This window comes from Notothenia rossii (assembly GCF_949606895.1).
Source record: "Notothenia rossii genome assembly, chromosome: 10".
Lineage (NCBI taxonomy): Eukaryota > Metazoa > Chordata > Actinopteri > Perciformes > Nototheniidae > Notothenia > Notothenia rossii.
The window spans coordinates 27,270,115-27,288,230 of NC_136908.1; the positions used below are offsets into that span (position 1 = coordinate 27,270,115).

Below are 18,116 nucleotides of genomic sequence, written 5' to 3' on the forward strand. Positions count from 1 at the left end.
TCTCGACACCTCAGTGCCAACCGAGAGTCAGGATCTGGAATTCTACATCACTGTAGTGTAATCTCTCTAACCCTGGACATAACCTGATTGAACCTCTCACCTCTGGTTACATTACAGATCTCTGTAAGCCAAATCAACTGGGCACAAGAACAGTTACTTTCCAGACATCATAAAGTCCCTTCAGCATCAATGTGTTTGCACCAGTTGTTCCTGCTCTCTATTCTTCACCATTTGTCCATCTCTGTTGTCCTTGATGTTATTTATATTTGCTTTGTAATTGCATTTAGCAATGCCATACAAAAAAAGTCCTTCCTTGTGTGTGTAAAGGGCGGTTCTGATCAGTTTCTTATTGGTTTCAAATTATTTTACATTGGTTGCAGCAAATAAATCTCTTATGAAGACAAATACTCTCGACACCTCAGTGCCAACACCTCGGTTTGATCTAACACCCATGTCTGCAGTACTGTTTGTCCTGCACAGACAGCATTCACACCGTTTGGCAGACATCCAGGCAAAGCATCGCCTCAAAGTCCCTCTCCATGTCATCCGCAAATGTTAGCCGACAATCGTTCCGTTAGCTGAATCCAGCAAATAACCTAGTCCAGGACAGTTTGCTGTGAAGGTGAAGTGTGACATCAGGCTAATTCCTGGGAGAGTAGCTAATTTATATTGATTTAAACACAGATAGGAATGAACATAATTTGCCCAATCAACACATGAAGTTAGATAAAGACAACTAACGCTATCTGCTACAATGAGTTATTATCCCAGGAATTAATTAAGCTTAGCATTGCAGCATTTAGACGCTACCGTGCAAGCTTTCCAGCAGAAACGTTAGCTTACCAGCGTAAGCAAACAGAGTCATTACATTAACGCGCTTTAACGTCAATTATATTAACAAAAAGTGTCACTCTCTGAAGATTTCCCATGTATACTAGCTTACTTGTCTCTGGTTAAATGAAATTAAATGACAGCGCTGGCTGTAAGTGACTTAGTTTTGCCCGGACATGAAAGTTTTCCGCTCCAGTACTTAGTCGGAACCCGCAGCAGCCATTAGAGTGGGTATTGAAATGGCATCGTGTGCAAGCATCTCATTACCACTGCACACAAACAGCGAAGCTCATCACAACACAAACTCTGCCGACACACGAAAAATAATTAAATCCAATCTTACCATTGAAGGAGTGCACGAGAAACGCTCTTAATCAAGCGTCTTCCACTGAATCCACAAGCTTTGTCTGTTGTTAGGGAGCACTATTTTGCAGGAAGTTTTCATTGGGCCTACTGCGCATGTGCAGCATGTTTCACAGTAGTCCTTTCTTTGGCTCGACGGAGGACGACAGGTGTGGTGGGGCGTCAGCAACACAGGTGGGTCATTTTTTTTATGTGGTGCCTTTGGTGTCCCCAGTACAAAATATGTTGTATTTTGTCTAAATTTGGACAAATACTAATTACATATATGATATGCACATCTAAGTGTTTTTTTTCATTTGAAAAGCTTTGGTTAAAGCAGTGGTTGTCAAAGTGTGGGGCGTGACAGGGGGGCGCGAGAGACCAGGAGGAAAAATTGTTATTTTAAAAAAAAGAAAACAAAAGAAATCATATTTAGAAAAATTATTGATTCGAAAATAATATGATACAGTACCGAACAGTGACGCGTCGTAAAACCCGGAAGTAAACTTCTTCCGGTTCCTTCTTGAAAAACCAATGCAAATTTTCCATAGGATTTTGGAAAATAGCTCGAAATAAGGTCTGTGGTTGACACACATTTAAGAGAGGGATCACGTTTTGTTCAGCCGGATAATCTCCACATGTCAACCCTACTTTTATAATTTTTGAATCATAAATCTAGTCGCCAAAAGCGAAATGCTAACGTTATGCTATAAACGAACTACAAGCCAGTGCAGCAGCAGGGTCGCACGACTTCAACGTCACGCCAATTTAAGATCGTTTCAACTGACTTGCACTGAAACTGCACTTTGAACACTTTAAATATATTAACATTTTAAACTGTATACCCCGGTTATCTAGGCCCTTTTTGTTTTGTTTAATGTATACCACGTTTATCTAGGCCCTTTTTGTTTTGTTTTATGTATACATGTCACTGTGGGAAACGATATTTCTGGATGTATAACACATGTAGAATTTTTGACAATAAAGCTGAATTTGACTTTCGCGTGCTTGCATATTTTAACAAAGCTTTTCATTTTAGCCACACTGAATTTAACTAGAAGTCATGGCTGTGTCAATTACCAGTCTGATATCGTTTTACAAAGATGACAAGAAGAGTGTAGATTGAGTAGAGAACCACTACAAGTCAGGACACGTAACAGTGCAGCCTAGATGAAGGTGTGCTTACCGGTGTTGTCAGGGCTAGCATGAGGGACAAGGTTTATAGTGTCGGTGAGTAGTGATAGCAAGAGTACCGTTAACCTAGAGTTAATTTATTCACATTAATTCCCATCAACAAATCAATTGTATGTGTCACATGAAATCTTTATTAGGCAAGGCATGGCAAGTTTATTTATATAGCACTTTTCAAAACAAGGCAATTCAAAGTGCTTTACAAAAAATGAAAGACATTAAAACAATGGCATTTAAAATCAGTCATTAAAAAGAAAAGCTAATAAAATAAACATTAAAAGAAAAAATACATGGATGAAAGTTACAGTGCAGTCTAAGATATGAATAGTTCAATTAAAAGCAGCGACAAAAAGAAAAGTCTTCAGCCTGGATTTAAAAGTAGTAAGAGTTGCAGCGGACCTGCAAGTTTCTGGGAGTTTGTTCCAGATATTTGAAGCATAATAACTGAACGCTGCTTTACCATGTTTAGTTCTGACTCTGGGGACAGAAAGCTGACCAGTCCCTGAAGACCGGAGAGATCTGGATGGTTCATAATTTAGCAGGAGGTCAGAAATGTATTTTGGGCCTAAACCATTCAGTGCTTTATAAACAGCAGCAGTATTTTGAAATCTATTCTTTCACACACAGGAAGCCAGTGTAATGACTTCAGAACAGGAATGATGTGATCCACTTTTTTAGTGTTGGTAAGGACTCGAGCAGCGGTGTTCTGAATCAGCTGCAGCTTTCTAATAGATTTTTTAGTGAGACCTGTGAAGACACCATTGCAGTAGTCCAGTCTACTGAAGATAAAAGCATGGACACGTTTTTCCAAATCCTGCTGTGACATTATTCTTTTAATCCTAGATATGTTCTTTAGGTGATAGCAAGCTGATTTAGTAACTGTTTTAATGTGACTGTTGAAACCAATAACTAATTTAACCCGCTGACAAGAGAGCCCACCTCCGAAGATCGTGACTGGCTGAGGCAGGTTTTCAGGAATTTCTTGGCTTCTCTCCCCCGAGCCAAAAGAGGAACACTACAGCTTGGAAACACTTACTGTTCCAGAAATTATCAAATCTGTTGGGCATCAGGGACCTGAGGAAATTGTGGCAAGCATTGCATTGTCTGAAGAGCAACAGAGGGCAATTCAGGTGGCTACCACTGGTCAGCGAACCAACCCAAACTGGCATTTGTTCAGGAAAGGAAGGTTGACTGCCAGCAACTTTGGAGCTGTCCTGAGGTCAAAGCGTGTGACTGCTTCCTTTATTGCCAGGGTGCTAGGGCAACAACAGGCCCTTGATGGTGTTTTGGCTGTACAGTGGGGGACTATGAATGAATGAGAGGGCGTCAGGGCATTCACCACTGCAACCCAGATGCAGGTCCATGAATCAGATTTGTGGCTCTCCCCATCAGGATTGTTGGGGGCATCTCCAGATGGTCTGGTAGGGTCTTCCGCTGTGCTGGAGGTAAAGTGTCCCTACGGAGCCAGGGAAATGACAATTAGTGAAGCATTGCAAAACAAGGGCTTCTGTGTCAGTAAGGAAGGAGAAACATTCAGCCTGCGTAAGGAACATCCTTACTGGCACCAAGTGCAAGGTCAGCTTCACCTCACTGCAAGAAAGAAGAAGAAATAAAAGAATTGTGAATTGTTTTTAATTTACATTTACTCGCCTTTGCAATGTTGTGGTTGTTAGAGTGTTAGGTTTCCTGTCAGCTCGTCTGTTGGGAAGATATAAAATATTAGTTTCATGGAAGTCACACCGTCACATGGTTGACGTGACGCTCAATTTTTGTGTCCACAGTGACAAAATAACAAAAATGTGATAATATTTAATTAAAATTCATGTTTTTAATATGCAGTTTATTCTTCTACATCGAATCCATCTGCAAACAATGAGTATTGTTCTTCAACTATGCAAATATTCTGCTTTGAACATGCCATTTGTCCACCGGTGCAACTGTCCACGGTAGCATTACTTATCTTAAAATGTCTGTAATTTAATGAGAAATTAATCTAAATACATTAAAATACTTGAATGCATGTCATACAAGTGTTTACTTAATGAATCTAGAGGTTATAAGTGTTAAGGTCCCTATGTAGAGTTATTATGACACATTACATTTTGTCCACAAAACTGGTGTCCTCCTGGAGCAACAGCATTATGTAGATATAAAACAGGCATTAATGTGACCAACCCATTACTGAGAGGGGTCCTTCCAGAACCAGGAAGTACAGAAGACATCACTGGAGCACATGGACTGTACACAAGGTCAGTTCTGTCTCAAATATTTTCATAATATTACTATTTCCGTGCAGTGTTGGAACTGGTCGTTTTAAGGTAGTCCTTTGGTACAACGCAATTTAAGTATTGATCTGAATATTTTTATCAATTTATATTGATTGATCATTGAAAATAATGTAAACCTTAACACTGTTACTCAGGATGAAGAATGTCTCTCATATAGCTAGGCCACAAACTAGCATTGACTTTGAAAATGTCCACTGGTGCAACGCACTGTCCTATAGTACAACATGAAGTCAGTTTCACTTATTTTTTTCCTTTACTCCTATCATAATGAAACTTAACATAGTGAAAGCAAACATGTAAACCAACATTTTTTGTATTACAAGTTTTATTGAATAATTAGTTTAAATATGCAAAAGAGATATAATCTGAGTCTAAAAAATGAATGGAGGTTAATGGACGGCTGCATTTTGGATGGCCCGTCAAATTTTCTCCTTCTTTCTCACCCCCAACCTCCCTCCCTCCCCCATCCATCTTCAAGTTCCCCAAACCCCCCTTCTCCCCACCAAACTCCCTCTCTATCAAGCCCCCCCTTGTTCCATCTTCCCTTCTTTCTAACCTGCCTCTCTGGCTCCTTACTCCTCTCCTTACTTTTGATGACTAATTTAAGTAGCTTTTTGCATTTTCTCTTAACCTCAGAAATTGAGGACAACACAACTCAAACCTTCCTTCCCTGTTTTGTTAAAGCTAGTTTGATTTCCAAAGTGAGAGGCTGAAATGACCACCAAGGAAAGGTCCAGGAAGTTTAGGGAGAGGCTGAATGCAGATTCTGAGAGGAAAGAGAACTTGCTGAGAGAGAGACGCAGAAAGTAAATTTGACAAGTTACCACAAGTTATTTTAGCCTAAGAATTCAAACATTTCATGACATTATTAATGCACCATCATATCACAATATTCATGGTTGGTTTCATAATTTTTCCCACAGATATCAGCAGAAGAAAGCATGCGGGAAAATTGTTCAGCTAAGCGTGAAGTCTGTGTCGCCAGCAACACAGAAGAAGCTACGAGAGAAATGGAGAGAGTCAAAGCAGAGATGTAGGGCAAGGGAAAAAGCCACTAATGCTGTCCTTGATCTTACGCCACAATCACCTCAGGATCATGACCAGCCATTTGAAGAGATCAATGACCCCCCAGTGGCAAGGCCAATTATCAATGGAGCCTCAGTGGCAAGGCCGGTTCTGCATGAAGTGATCAATGCCGTCCCAGTACCAGTACACGTTTTGTGTAGCACACCAGAGAAGTCCCCCCGAAACCAAAATCCACCAAAAAAAAGAAGAAAAACTAAAATGACCAAAGAACTACGGAAACTACAAAAACAAAATGAGAAATTAATGAAGGAACTTGAGGCTGAAAGAAGAAGAGTAAATACATTTAGACGAAAGAATCAACGCCTCGTGCAAAGACGGAATATGGATAAACGTGCTGACAAAAAAACACAAACAAAGCGAGGAAACACTGGCCAAGAAAAGAAGAAACAAGTGGAGTCCTTCTTATTAAGGGATGAGAACAGCAGGCTTCTTCCAGGGAAGAAAGACATCATTGGAAGGAAAAAAAAAATGCAGAGGAGAGTACTTGCAAAATCGTTGGTTGACTTGCACAAGGAATACCTCCAGACTGCTGGACCACACCTTCGACTGTCTTACAGAGTTTGTACGCTACAGGCCATTTTATGTAACAGAAGCCAAATCAAATGACCGCAATACATGCGCCTGCTACCAACATGAAAACCTGCGTCTACTGATTGATACATTGTCACAGCGTGGTATCTTACCATCAAAAAGCCTATCAGATCTTCTTTCCAGCATAACCTGTAATACTGAGAACTTAAAATGCATGGAACGCACATGCACTGAGTGCTGCTTTGATGAATGCCAGCTTGCCACACACAACCTAGATGATCGGGCCAGATGGGAACACTGGGCGAAGGAAGATGTGGTGGTCGGAAATAAAACATATAAAAACTGGGTGAAGAAGACCGAGAATGGTACAGTGAAAGGACTGGTTGAAGAGTTCCAGAAACAGTTGGAAGGTATTGCCATTCACCAGTTCAACTGGCTTCATCAGGCCAAGAAGTTCAGGCATCTGAAGGAACACCTGAAAGAGAACGAAATGGTCCTGCACGTGGACTTTTCTGAAAATTATGCCTGTAAATTAAATACAGAAATTCAGTCATTTCATTTTGGAGGGAACAGGCGGCAGGCTTCTATTCACACTGTTGTGGCGTACACATGCACAGGGTCACAGTCCTACGCCACCATCTCAGATTCAGTCAGCCACAGTGAGCGTGCTGTGTGGGCCCATCTAAAACCAGTGGCCCAGGACATTATGGAAAAGTCTGGCCACAAGATTGACACTATGCATGTACTGAGTGATGGTCCAGTAACTCAGTACAGGAACAAGGCCAACTGTTACTTGTTAAGCAGTGTGCCATACACATGGGGGCTGAAGAGGGTTACGTGGAACTACTCGGAGAGAGCCCACGGAAAAGGCGCACCGGATGGGGTTGGGGGTGCAGTCAAGCGAATGGCCGACAACCATGTCCATGGAGGGCAGGACATACAAAGCCCAAAGGACCTTTATGAATTCCTGATCCAAAAAGAGGTCCCCAACATCCAATTCAAATGGATCAATGAGGCAGACATACAAGTGTTTGATGAGATGTTGCCACCGTCTGTTCCAAAAGTCCCAGGCATACTTACCACGCACCAGATCCTGTCATTCTCACCAGGAGAGATTTTCTACAGGACTCTCAGCTGTTTCTGCCGCTATCCAGAAATGTGCAGCTGCTTCTCCCCTAAAAAGATGAGGCCAGACAATCGAGCAGAGGAAAGCGGCTCCTCTGAGTCTTTTGAAGCCCAGCCCAAGAGTCCTGAAAGTCACAATAGTGGAAAGGAAGTGGAGCAAGAGGAAGAGGAAGAGTACACTGTGGGGAAATTTGTCATAGTGAAGTACGAGAATAAGCCATTTGTGGGCCAAATCACCCAAATAAATGAGGAGCACTTTGCAGTGAATTGCATGGAGCAAGTAAGCAACAAAAACATATTCAAGTGGCCTGCTAAACAAGACTGTATTTTGTACAGCAAGGACCAACTTGTTTCTGTCATCTCTGAGCCAGAGCCCTACCAGCGGGCCGCACAACTCACCAAGTACGACTGGTTGCTTTTCAATGAGGTGTGAAAAGAACCACTGGATGTTTCACTTAGGGCTGGGAAATAAAAAAATAACTTAGATAGACAGTTGATCAATATGAAACATGTTCAATATATTGATAAGAGACGGGACCATCACTCCTAACAAAGGGTTCGTACTTATTTACAGTATTTGTGTGTTTTTCATTGTTGTGTTGACATTGGAGTTTTCTTTTGTGTTATGATCAAGTTATGTTCAAGTTATATCGTGATTATGATCAAGTTATGTGTGATTAAGTATGATTACGTTTGTTCAATGAATTTTGTATATGAATTCAAATGTTCAATGTTGTTCAATGTTATTTTGTAGAATCTACAATGTTGATGAATTCAATTAAAAATATATATTTTACCTGTGTTTTGACTGAATTTAAAATAATAAATTTGACTTTGTACACAACATAGGCATACTAGTATTCTGTTGTCCAATGGTGCAACAAAATGTCCTGTGGTGCGACAAATTGAATTGTGAGGGGAAAAGGTATTTTAATGAAAAATGTATGTAAAAAGTGTTGGATAGTATAACAATGATATCATCACTATGCAGCTATAAGGATGAAATGAAGATTCCTTGAGTTTTATACTAATTATATTGAATGTAACCCAGACATTTGGGTGAAGTCTCTATGTGTACATCTTATAGTATATAAATAACATAATTCTGAATTTGTTGGGGGTATGTTTGATGTGGAAATATAATTGGGACAAACTAATATGCCTTGTGCTTATCTATCTTACCTGTCCAACATTCTCTGAATTAAATAATGGCATTCTTTATGTTGTTGCACCGGTGGACACATTTTAGGACTACCACACCAAAAAGTGAATAATATGCAAAATATATGAAGAATTAGAAATGGACACATTCAGTTTTGAATTATTCACATATAAGGGAATATAATTATATGTCATTGGACATATATTTTTGAATTATTCTTTTTTTCACTTTGGATTTGAGTTCACGTCAACCACCCATATACTGTAAGAGCATTAAGACATACAGTACATAGGCTAAAACAAAACATCTAAAGATATAACCTTGCACTTTGATAAGTCTCGTGAACATTTTCACTATTTTGACATTTTTATAGATGAAAATTGAACTAAAGAAATAAATGGTAGATTAATCCATATTGAAAATAGGTGTCAGCTGCTACACTAATTATAATAGTTATAAGATATTACTGTATTGATCCCAATTTGGGAAATGTTTGTGTTGCAGCAGCATAACAAGAAAAACAAAATATAAGTTATTATATATACAAAAGTATGTGAGGGATGGAATATTAAATTGAATATAGATGTAAAATGTACATGTGATTTTACGTCCAAGAGAAGCTATGGAGCAGAGAGTTCTCTGCCAGCCAGATGTGATTTGTTATTAGTTCAATATGTCAAACTGATTTCCCTGACTACAATCTTTAGTTACATGGTGAAACGTTATGCTGCTTGCACTAATTAGACTTATCATATAAGCCACACAGGTTTTAATAGGATGTATTCATTATCTTTACTTATGTTGCGGTCTTTTCAGCAGCGCCATCTCTAAAACGGCGATACAGTCACTACCCATCATTTACATTTCACCGTGACATGGACAAAAATGTAACGTCAGCTTACCTCATGGCACGAATCCAGACTCTCCTTTGGAAAACATTGGCCGGGAAACGATAGAACAAGCACGTTTCATGCGAAGACCTGTGGCTGCAACCCGGAGCAAAGCAACAAACCATTGCGTAGCTAACTAGTAGCGCTAGCTTTAGCTAACGTTAGCTAACGAAACGAACTGCCGAGTAAAATTGGAAAACACTGGTAATGAATTATTCTATAATTTGTAAAACTGTGTTAAAAACGACAATTTCAAAAATACAGATTCTAATGGTCAGATATAGATATACAGATACTAAAGATAGGCAGGTACTTGCTTTAAATAATAAATTAAAAACAGGTATGAAATACTATATGACAAGTTTAAAAGGGGATTTATTTGTAAAATATCCATAAAGAAATAGTAAATCTGTTTACAGTTCTGTGTTGAGAGATGTATCCATAGATCTCTTCATTTTGCTCTCAAAGTGCACCAGATTGATGCTTTTAACTTCAATATTTAAAAATCTTCCCGGGGGAGCTTGCCCCCCGACCCAGTGGTGTAGTGAGCGTTGGACGCGGCGGTACGCCGTACCCCCCACTTATTCGGAGCATGATCTTTTTTTTAATAGTCTAATACATATACAATCATTGCCAGTGTTATCAGTTGCAAGTGTGTATTTGTTGTAATAATGACACACACATAATACATTTCACAATCATTATAATAAAAACGATTTCCTTAAAAAATGATGATTCCTCATCACGCTCGTGACCCCGCAGCGAGCTGGGGGTGTGTCAGTGATTTGGCGGGAGCTCTTTCCCTCAAGAACGCTAACGACTCCAGAAAGCTCTACAATGGCAGGCAAACATTCTATACTTGACTTATTTTCTAAAAAGAATATCAGTCACAAAAAGAAAGAGGCTAGCGTCACCGAAGCTACAAGTGAAGCTGCTACTAGTACATCATCAGAAGAGCCGCTTAAAGATGTGGATAATGCTAGCACTAACGTCAACGTTAGCTATGCTAGAAACTTTCAAGCTCACCTTTCCCAGAGGTATGGACGGAGGAGATGTTGCGGAGGAAACAAGAGGCATACCCGTGGATAGACTGCAAAGCTCGGAAACTGGGCTGCAAAGTTTGTTCATCCATTGCGGATGTAACAGTCTTCAAAACGCAAGGTGTGTGTGTGTGTGTGTGTGTGTGTGTGTGTGTGTGTGTGTGTGTGTGTGTGTGTGTGTGTGTGTGTGTGTGTGTGTGTGTGTGTGTGTGTGTGTGTGTGTGTGTGTGTGTGTGTGTGTGTGTGTGTGTGTGTGTGTGCGTGCGTCTGCCTGCCTGTCTGCCTGCCTGTCTGTCTGTCTGTCTGTCTGTCTGTCTGTCTGTCTGTCTGTCTGTCTGTCTGTCTGTGAGAAAAAAAAAGCAGCTCTGTCTGCTTAGTTGCAATACTGTGGCTTATACAATTTAGGCCTATAAATTGTTTATGTAATTTATATGCCAGTGTGTCCATGGTCAGTACAGTAACTAAAGTAGGACTAAGCATACCGGTAGTTTCTGTGGACCTGTCTGCCCGTTTTGTGAGTGCACTGCGCGTGTGCACACTTGTGTGGCATTGTTTGGGATGACCTAATTAAAATAGCGTCCCCCAGTAAAAACATCCAGTACTGAGGTAATGTTAATTCATCTTTTAATACCTCCTGCAGTTGATGCAAAACAGGTAAGAGGATCATGCAGTCAACTTGGGATTGTATCCTTGGACTTCAGCATTCAGCAGTCCCCTGTTCCAATTAAAAGGAATGATTATTACACAGTCAGCCAAATAAATGTATATATTTTTTTACAGTGCAGATTTTGGCGTTTTTGGGACCATCGCACATGTGTGTAAGTAACAAGTATGCTGTATAATCTGCAACAGGTGGTGTTATTGATTATCTTTGCAAAAGAGCCCCCACCAATATTGATTTTGAAAAATATCTTTTAATTGAAATATGGGAGCAAAAACAAAAGGGTAGAATTGATCATACCATATTATGTTATTATTGCAACTGTTTTTATTATATTATGTTGTTTTGTTTATATATATATATATATATATATATATATATATATATGTGTGTGTGTACTAATGAATTAATATAAAGTGTAGTGTGTGTATAAATGAATGAATACATCTGTGTGTATAAATGAATAAATACATGTGTGAGTACATATAAGTGTGTTTTTATATATATATATATATATGTTTATAAATGAATAAATGTGTATATATATATATATATATATATATATATATATATATATAATGCTGTCAGATAAATCAAGTACACAGTAATAGTCAAGGTTATATTCAATATTCTGCACTTACACCAGCTGATAAGATATTTAAAACGTCTTTTGTTTGTCCTGAAAACGACATTTGAGGATACACACAGGCTATTTATAGATGATAAAACACCAGTAATACAATCTCAGGACGACATTTGAGGATACACACAGGCTATTCTGATAAGATATTTAAAACGTCTTTTGTTTGTAATGAAAACGACATTTGAGGATACACACAGGCTATTTATAGATGATAAAACACCAGTAATACAATCTCAGGACTCTTCGATATGGCTTTGATTACAGGTTTTTTTACTTTCAGTCAACAAATCCTTTGGAAAGACAAAAAACAACTATTCAATATCCTGCATTAACGCGACCGCAGAAGATGATGTCTATGACGCTATCGCGTAGAGCTACGTCGATCCTTGCGTAATGCGGAAGTGGGCGTGGTTAAATCTAAACTGGGTTGGAAAAACGATAGACGCTGCCCGGACCCACCTATGTGAGGTCCACACACCACCTATAAAAATAGCACTTTAACCCTGCTTAAACCTATATGCCGTCAGCTGATTATCGAGCCTTCATTGTAACTGTCGCGGGTACATTGTGTATATGTGTGGGGATCGTGCAGTAGAAAATTCCACTGTAGCGACCGGTACATTAATGGGAAACCCTAAATGTTTGAGCACCATCTATGAAACGTCAAGCTACCCCACAGCACCCCCAAAATAAATCTCTGGCGCCGCGACTGAGCCTGACTATTTGTGTTGGGGGGGCCCGACTTTTTTTTTTCTCCAAAGGGGGGGCCTGACAGAAAAAGTTTGAGAACCACTGGGATATCGAGGAGTTTTTCCATGTCCCCACTGCTGGTCATTCAACTTAGATCTAAAATATAGCTATTAAAAACAAATTAATTTATAAATATGTTATTATTATTTTATTTAACTTGTCAAAATCTATCTAATCAAATAATTTTTTTATTCAAATTGTAAAATAAAAAAATAAGGTTTAATGTTCGTCCCTGCGGGTCGCTGTCCACCCTGTTGAGCTGTGTATCTGTCCCTTTAAGAAAAATAAATATTTCTCAGTGACATCAAACCTATGAAATGGAATGACACCAGAGGCGGGAAATTCAACTAAGGTAAGCTGTGTGGGTTTCTACTGCTCTTACAACTGATTTTGATGTTTCTGTCAATTTAGTTTGATGTGTTTGAACATAACATGTCCAACCTGTTAGGTCTAAGTATGAAGGATATTAATCGAATTTTATTATTTTAAAAAGTTTATTTAAAAAGTGATTGATTCCTCATAAAGTATCCAAGGTCATGCTAGCAAATATGCTAACACAGGCAGGGTAAAGGCTAACTTTTGCTCAAAATATCCACCCTGTTAGTGTCCACCCTGTTAGGCTTATTCAACTAACAGGGTGGACAACATCCTAACAGGGTGGACATGTAAGTATTGTTTACTTATTACAACATTTGTCAATATTATATTATTTATTGTCATATTATTATATTACTATTATGACATAATAATGTTTTTATAATATAATAAATTATCACCACCATTAGATCTATAGGCACAACACAAACTGCTGCAAAAAATCCTAGGGAAACACTGATGGGTATATTATCTATTCCCCCAGCACTCCCCCTGCAACTCCCGAGAGTCAGTCAGAACCAGAACCAGGGCCTTCAAGGTTAGAGCAAGTTTATAGGAAATGTACTTGGCATATGGAACACAATACACCGTTTTGAAACACTTTTTGAGCTGTTTATAAGGACTTATTATGTTTTGCTTTCGCTGTGTGTGTGTGTGTTTAGGCAGCGCCTTCAAGGGGAAAAGAGGGCAAGAAATGGAAGGAGAAGACTCCAACAGGAACTAGCCTTTTTAAAGGCCAAGCCGGATAGAGAGATAAGAAAGAAAGAAAAGTATAAAAAAATATTTGTACGGTGTAAGAAAAGGTCCTCATCCCCACGTGCATTGGTGATTAGGATGCTACATGATCCACATGTTCGTAAGAGCCTTATTTTTCAGTCTGCCCTAGTTGCGGACATAGCTCAAACATACAAATCCTCAAGAAGAGAAAGGGTGAAGCAAACAATAGCCAAAGTGGCATGTGGTAGGCTATTAAAAAAGTACAGACAGCACTCATTTGCATTCAGGGCTCTTGGATTCTCCAAGAAGAGGGGGATGTTGGACAGGGATGCAGACCTTACTACTTTTCAGAGGAAGAAGAGTTCAAGGAGTCATGAAAGTAAAGCCAGTATCCATACCTTCTTTCTTCGTGATGACGTGAGTCGTATGACAACTGGGCGCAAGCAGACCATCACAGTGAGGAAGAAGAAGATGCAGAAGCGACTGCTTTCTGACACACTCAAGAACCTTCACAGGAAATTTGCATCCGAAAACTCAGACAACGTGTCATACTGTCTTTTTTGTGCATGTCAGCCATTTTGGTTCGTGGCCCCTACTGATGCTGATCGGGCCACGTGCCAGTGTAAAACCGATGAAAACCTCCAGTTCATGGCTGACACCCTCTACAGCAGTCACCACCAACTGGCGGCCCGCGGGCCACTAGCGGCCCGCCAGACATTCTCATCCGGCCCGCACGACGGGGGTGACTGTGGCGTTGGCGGAGTGGTTACTGCGTTCGCCCCCCACCCTTTTTTTTACAACGTCTCGTGAGTAAGGTGCGGTACCGGAGTCCAACAGAGAGGCAGCAGCTGCGGGTCAGTAGTACTGCGTACTGCGAAACCTTCCCTGCCTTGAAGAAGAAGTGATCCTTCGTTGTGAAGAGTCTGGTTAATGCGCTCGGCACCACAGCAGCAGCCCCGCTGCGACAGAGTCCAACAGAGAGGTTTGAGCTGCGGGACAGTAGCCGAGAAGCATCGTTGGGTTGTAACGGAATATATGTAACGGCGTTACGTAATCTGAATACAAAAATCAAGTAGGCTAACTGTATTCAGCTGGCGTTACATTTGAAAAACGAGTAATCTGATTACAGTTACTTTCGTAAACCTGAAGTGAATACATTTTGGAATACTTATTGGAATTATTGGTGGAAAAGTTTCCTCACAAAATGTAATATTCATTACCGGCAGAACTGTGTGCACACTGCACAGCGCTGCAGCATGTCTGTGAGCAAGAGAGATGGTAGGCTTGTTTGAGACGCGTTGCGGCTCGCCTCGAAAGTAGACGAGAAAAGCCGATCGCAGCCGGGGGAGGTCTCAAAAAGCTTGCCTGAAGTCGGACAGCTCCAAGTCGGCTTCTTCTTCTTCTTCTTCTTCTTCTTCTTCTTCTTCTTCTTCTTCTTCTTCTTCTTCTTCTTCTTCTTCTTCTTCTTCTTCTTCGCCTTCTTCTTCTTCTCTCGTTTTTTTGGCGAATTGCAAACAACTTTAAGGTGCATACCGCCACCTCCGGAGTCGGCTTGACTCGGTTTGCATTTATAAAGAATGCACAACTGTGTTTAATCGTTAATGTCAGATATGTACTAAGTAAATACATTTGTTCCTGCTCAAGATTAGATTCAACTTTATTGTTATTGTACATATTACTGGTTCTGAGACAACGAAATGCAGTTTAGCTTCCAACCAGGAGTGCAACAAGCAGTAAAGTGAAAAGTAATGTACACAATCTACAGAATAAAATATAGAATGAATTGAATGATGAATAAACAGTGAGGGGTATGAATATACAAGGCAGCCTGTGAGCAGTATGAACAGTGTGTATGAATATGCTAAGATATATAAAGTATTAAAACGGTAAGCAGTGCAAGTATAGTATAACATATATAGATATTAATTTCATGATGATAAACATTGTGGAACAATTATGAAAAATGTTAATGGAAGTGGCGACGTAAAACTGACACAAAACAAACTTTTGCCGAGCCAATTGGAGAGTCTCATCACCAGCAGGTTGTAAAAACCACCAATGAGCGCTCAGCTCGAGATACCATCAAGCATTTCGCTTCCGCAGCCCGTGGAGAGGAACTGCGCCGTCTCGCCGCGCCTCGCTCTCAAGGCTGCGGGCGTCTTTGTCCCGCGAGATTTCAACGTCTCATGTAGGCGAGCCTCCAGAGCAAGTCGGACAAAATGACTAACCATCATGCAACGCACTAGCAAGACGTTGATCGAAATTGCGCAGGTCTGCGCAGGTCTCGCTTGTCTCAAACAAGCCTGGTGTCTGTGAGGCCCCGCCCCCGCACGCAAATGAGAGAGAGATCTCTTTTAAAATATATTGAAAGTTAGAAACGGAGATGGTTAGATGAAATGTGCAAGATAACATTTATGTAGCATTTATTTATTGTCGAAATGGTGACATTTCATAACGGGATAAAATCAAAGTGAATGTCCTGCTGCTGCTGAATGCATGGGGCAAGTGACTGGAAACAGTTTTAAAAGTTATTACATCGTTTCAGATAATAAATAATGATAATTCATTCTATTTAGGGGCGCCTTTCAAAGCACCCAAGGACACCTTACAATTCATAACATATTCCAAGGAAAGGTTTTAAGACAGTACAAAGAATGCAGTCCGGGTGATGTTTTTTATTTGGGGTGCAGATGAGAGAGCTGTCCAGAATGACACCAAGATGTTGTGTTTCAGTTCTTGATAAGCCATTAAAACAGTAAAACAAGTGTCTCCTGTTCACCAAAACATACCCATCTGTTATGGAAAAATAAAGCATTCCAAAAGTATTCTAAAAGTAATCTGAATACGTTTTTAAGACACGTAACTGTAACTGTATTCTGATTACTTTCAAAATTGCTGGCCCGCGAAAGTGTCTATTGCAGGGGTCAGCAACCCCTGGCACGCGTGCCAGCATTGGCACGCGGTACCGTAACCAGTGGCACACTAGGAATAAGTGGAATAAGTGTGCAAATAATATTTAAATTGTATTTTTGGATCCTGAACGAGACCGCCGACAGAGCGCGTCTACCTGCAGAAGGAAGCCACGCAATGCAGCCCCGCTCTCTTTAACTCCAGGTGACTTTCTGCCGCTTTCCTCCGCGGTGCAGTGCTGATCGTTTCACCACAGAGGAAAGCACTTCACAAATTGCAGTAGGCCTACCCATAAGAAGCTGTACAAATGCCGCAGTTTTTGCGTGGCTGTGTCTTTAGTTGAAAGCCCAGTGGCGATCTGAATCATCGAAATAATATGCTACAAAGGGGCGGACTGGCCATCTGTGTGTTGAACTTTCCTGTCGGCTCCCGGACCGTAGTCGAGGAGGGCAGAAGCAACAAGCTTCAGGTTCAATAACCCACTTTAGCTTAAATGACTGGAGAGAGGCGAGCTCTTCTTGGAGGCCGTTGCATTTATTTAGCTGTTCTTCTGTTTCACAAAATACATCACAGACCTCTGTTTTTCTGCTGCCTCGTTTCACTTCCAGAAACATACACACGTTCCCTCACTGTCGCTCTGCCATCCACACACACACATGCACAAGCCACACCCCTCGCTCTCTCTCTCTCTCTCTCTCTCTCTCTCTCTCTCAAAAGGGACAGCGATCTCATCTCACTCTGCATGACCCTAATATCATAACATGTGTGTTCTGGAGAATCACAGAACGGACGATTGTCCTTATTATTATGCCGTTTAACCCAATTATTTAAATTGGTAAATGTGTACGTTTCGTTGACAGGTCCACACAATGCTTCCCCGCAGCGATCAAGGCTCCCGCCCCCCCCCCCCCCCCCCCCCCCCCCCCCCCCCCCCCGTTGATAATTCTCGATCGTCGGCACGCTGATAACAATTTTTTTTTGAAATGGCACTTCATATCAAAAAGGTTGCCGACCCCTGGTCTATTGGATACATTTTGGCCCTTTGACAAATGTAGTTGGTGATCCCTGCTCTACAGCCATGGGATTGTCGTCTCCAAGAATATTGAGAAGATGGTTGACCGCACTGTCTGTGCCACAGAAATGAAAGCTTGTGCCAATGGTGATTGTGTAGAGTGCCGCCTCACCACTCACCCAACCCTGAAATCAGCCACAGAGGAAATTGTACAAGTTGTACAATGGTCTACTAAAAGGACAGGTTAGGAAGAGAGGAAGACCATTACGCTTAAAAAAGAGGTGCAGAGCACTGAATCAGAACTGGTCAGCCATTTTCAAGAGAATCTATTCAAATTCCGTAAGCACCTTTTTAACATCAGGTGGCAATACAGTGCTTACAGACAGCTACGGGAAAGCCTCCAAGCCAACGAGTGCTTAATTCACATCGATTTCAGCGGAAATTACTCTTGCAAATATCACAACGAGATCCAGTCTGTGCATTTTGGAGGATCCCATCAACAGGCAACGCTGCACACTGGTGTACTGTACACCACTGAACAGACACCACTGAACAGACACCA

The 18,116-nt window shown here is 40.7% G+C and overlaps 2 protein-coding genes across 3 annotated transcripts in view; one reads left to right on the forward strand and one right to left on the reverse strand.

Annotated features, from left to right (window-relative positions):
- eya3 (EYA transcriptional coactivator and phosphatase 3) overlaps positions 1–1,333 on the reverse strand; it is a 30,807-nt gene extending 29,474 nt beyond the window's left edge. For both annotated transcript variants that reach the window (XM_079654305.1, XM_079654306.1), the window contains exon 1: positions 1,175–1,333. The gene's annotated coding sequence lies outside the window, so the exon portion shown is untranslated. The remainder of the gene's footprint in view (positions 1–1,174) is intronic.
- Positions 1,334–4,120: 2,787 nt separating this feature from the next.
- On the forward strand, positions 4,121–8,810 carry LOC307023374 (uncharacterized protein). Its single transcript, XM_079656605.1, has 3 exons — positions 4,121–4,613; positions 5,337–5,458; positions 5,576–8,810. Exon 3 carries the CDS (start codon positions 6,151–6,153, stop codon positions 7,825–7,827), a length of 1,677 nt encoding a protein of 558 aa, XP_079512731.1. The 5' UTR covers positions 4,121–4,613; positions 5,337–5,458; positions 5,576–6,150; the 3' UTR covers positions 7,828–8,810.
- Positions 8,811–18,116: the final 9,306 nt, after the last annotated feature.

Excerpts from the sequence above, each read along its gene's own strand:
- LOC307023374 (XM_079656605.1), top strand. The coding sequence starts at position 6,151 with ATGAGAACAGCAGGCTTCTTCCAGGGAAGAAAGACATCATTGGAAGGA.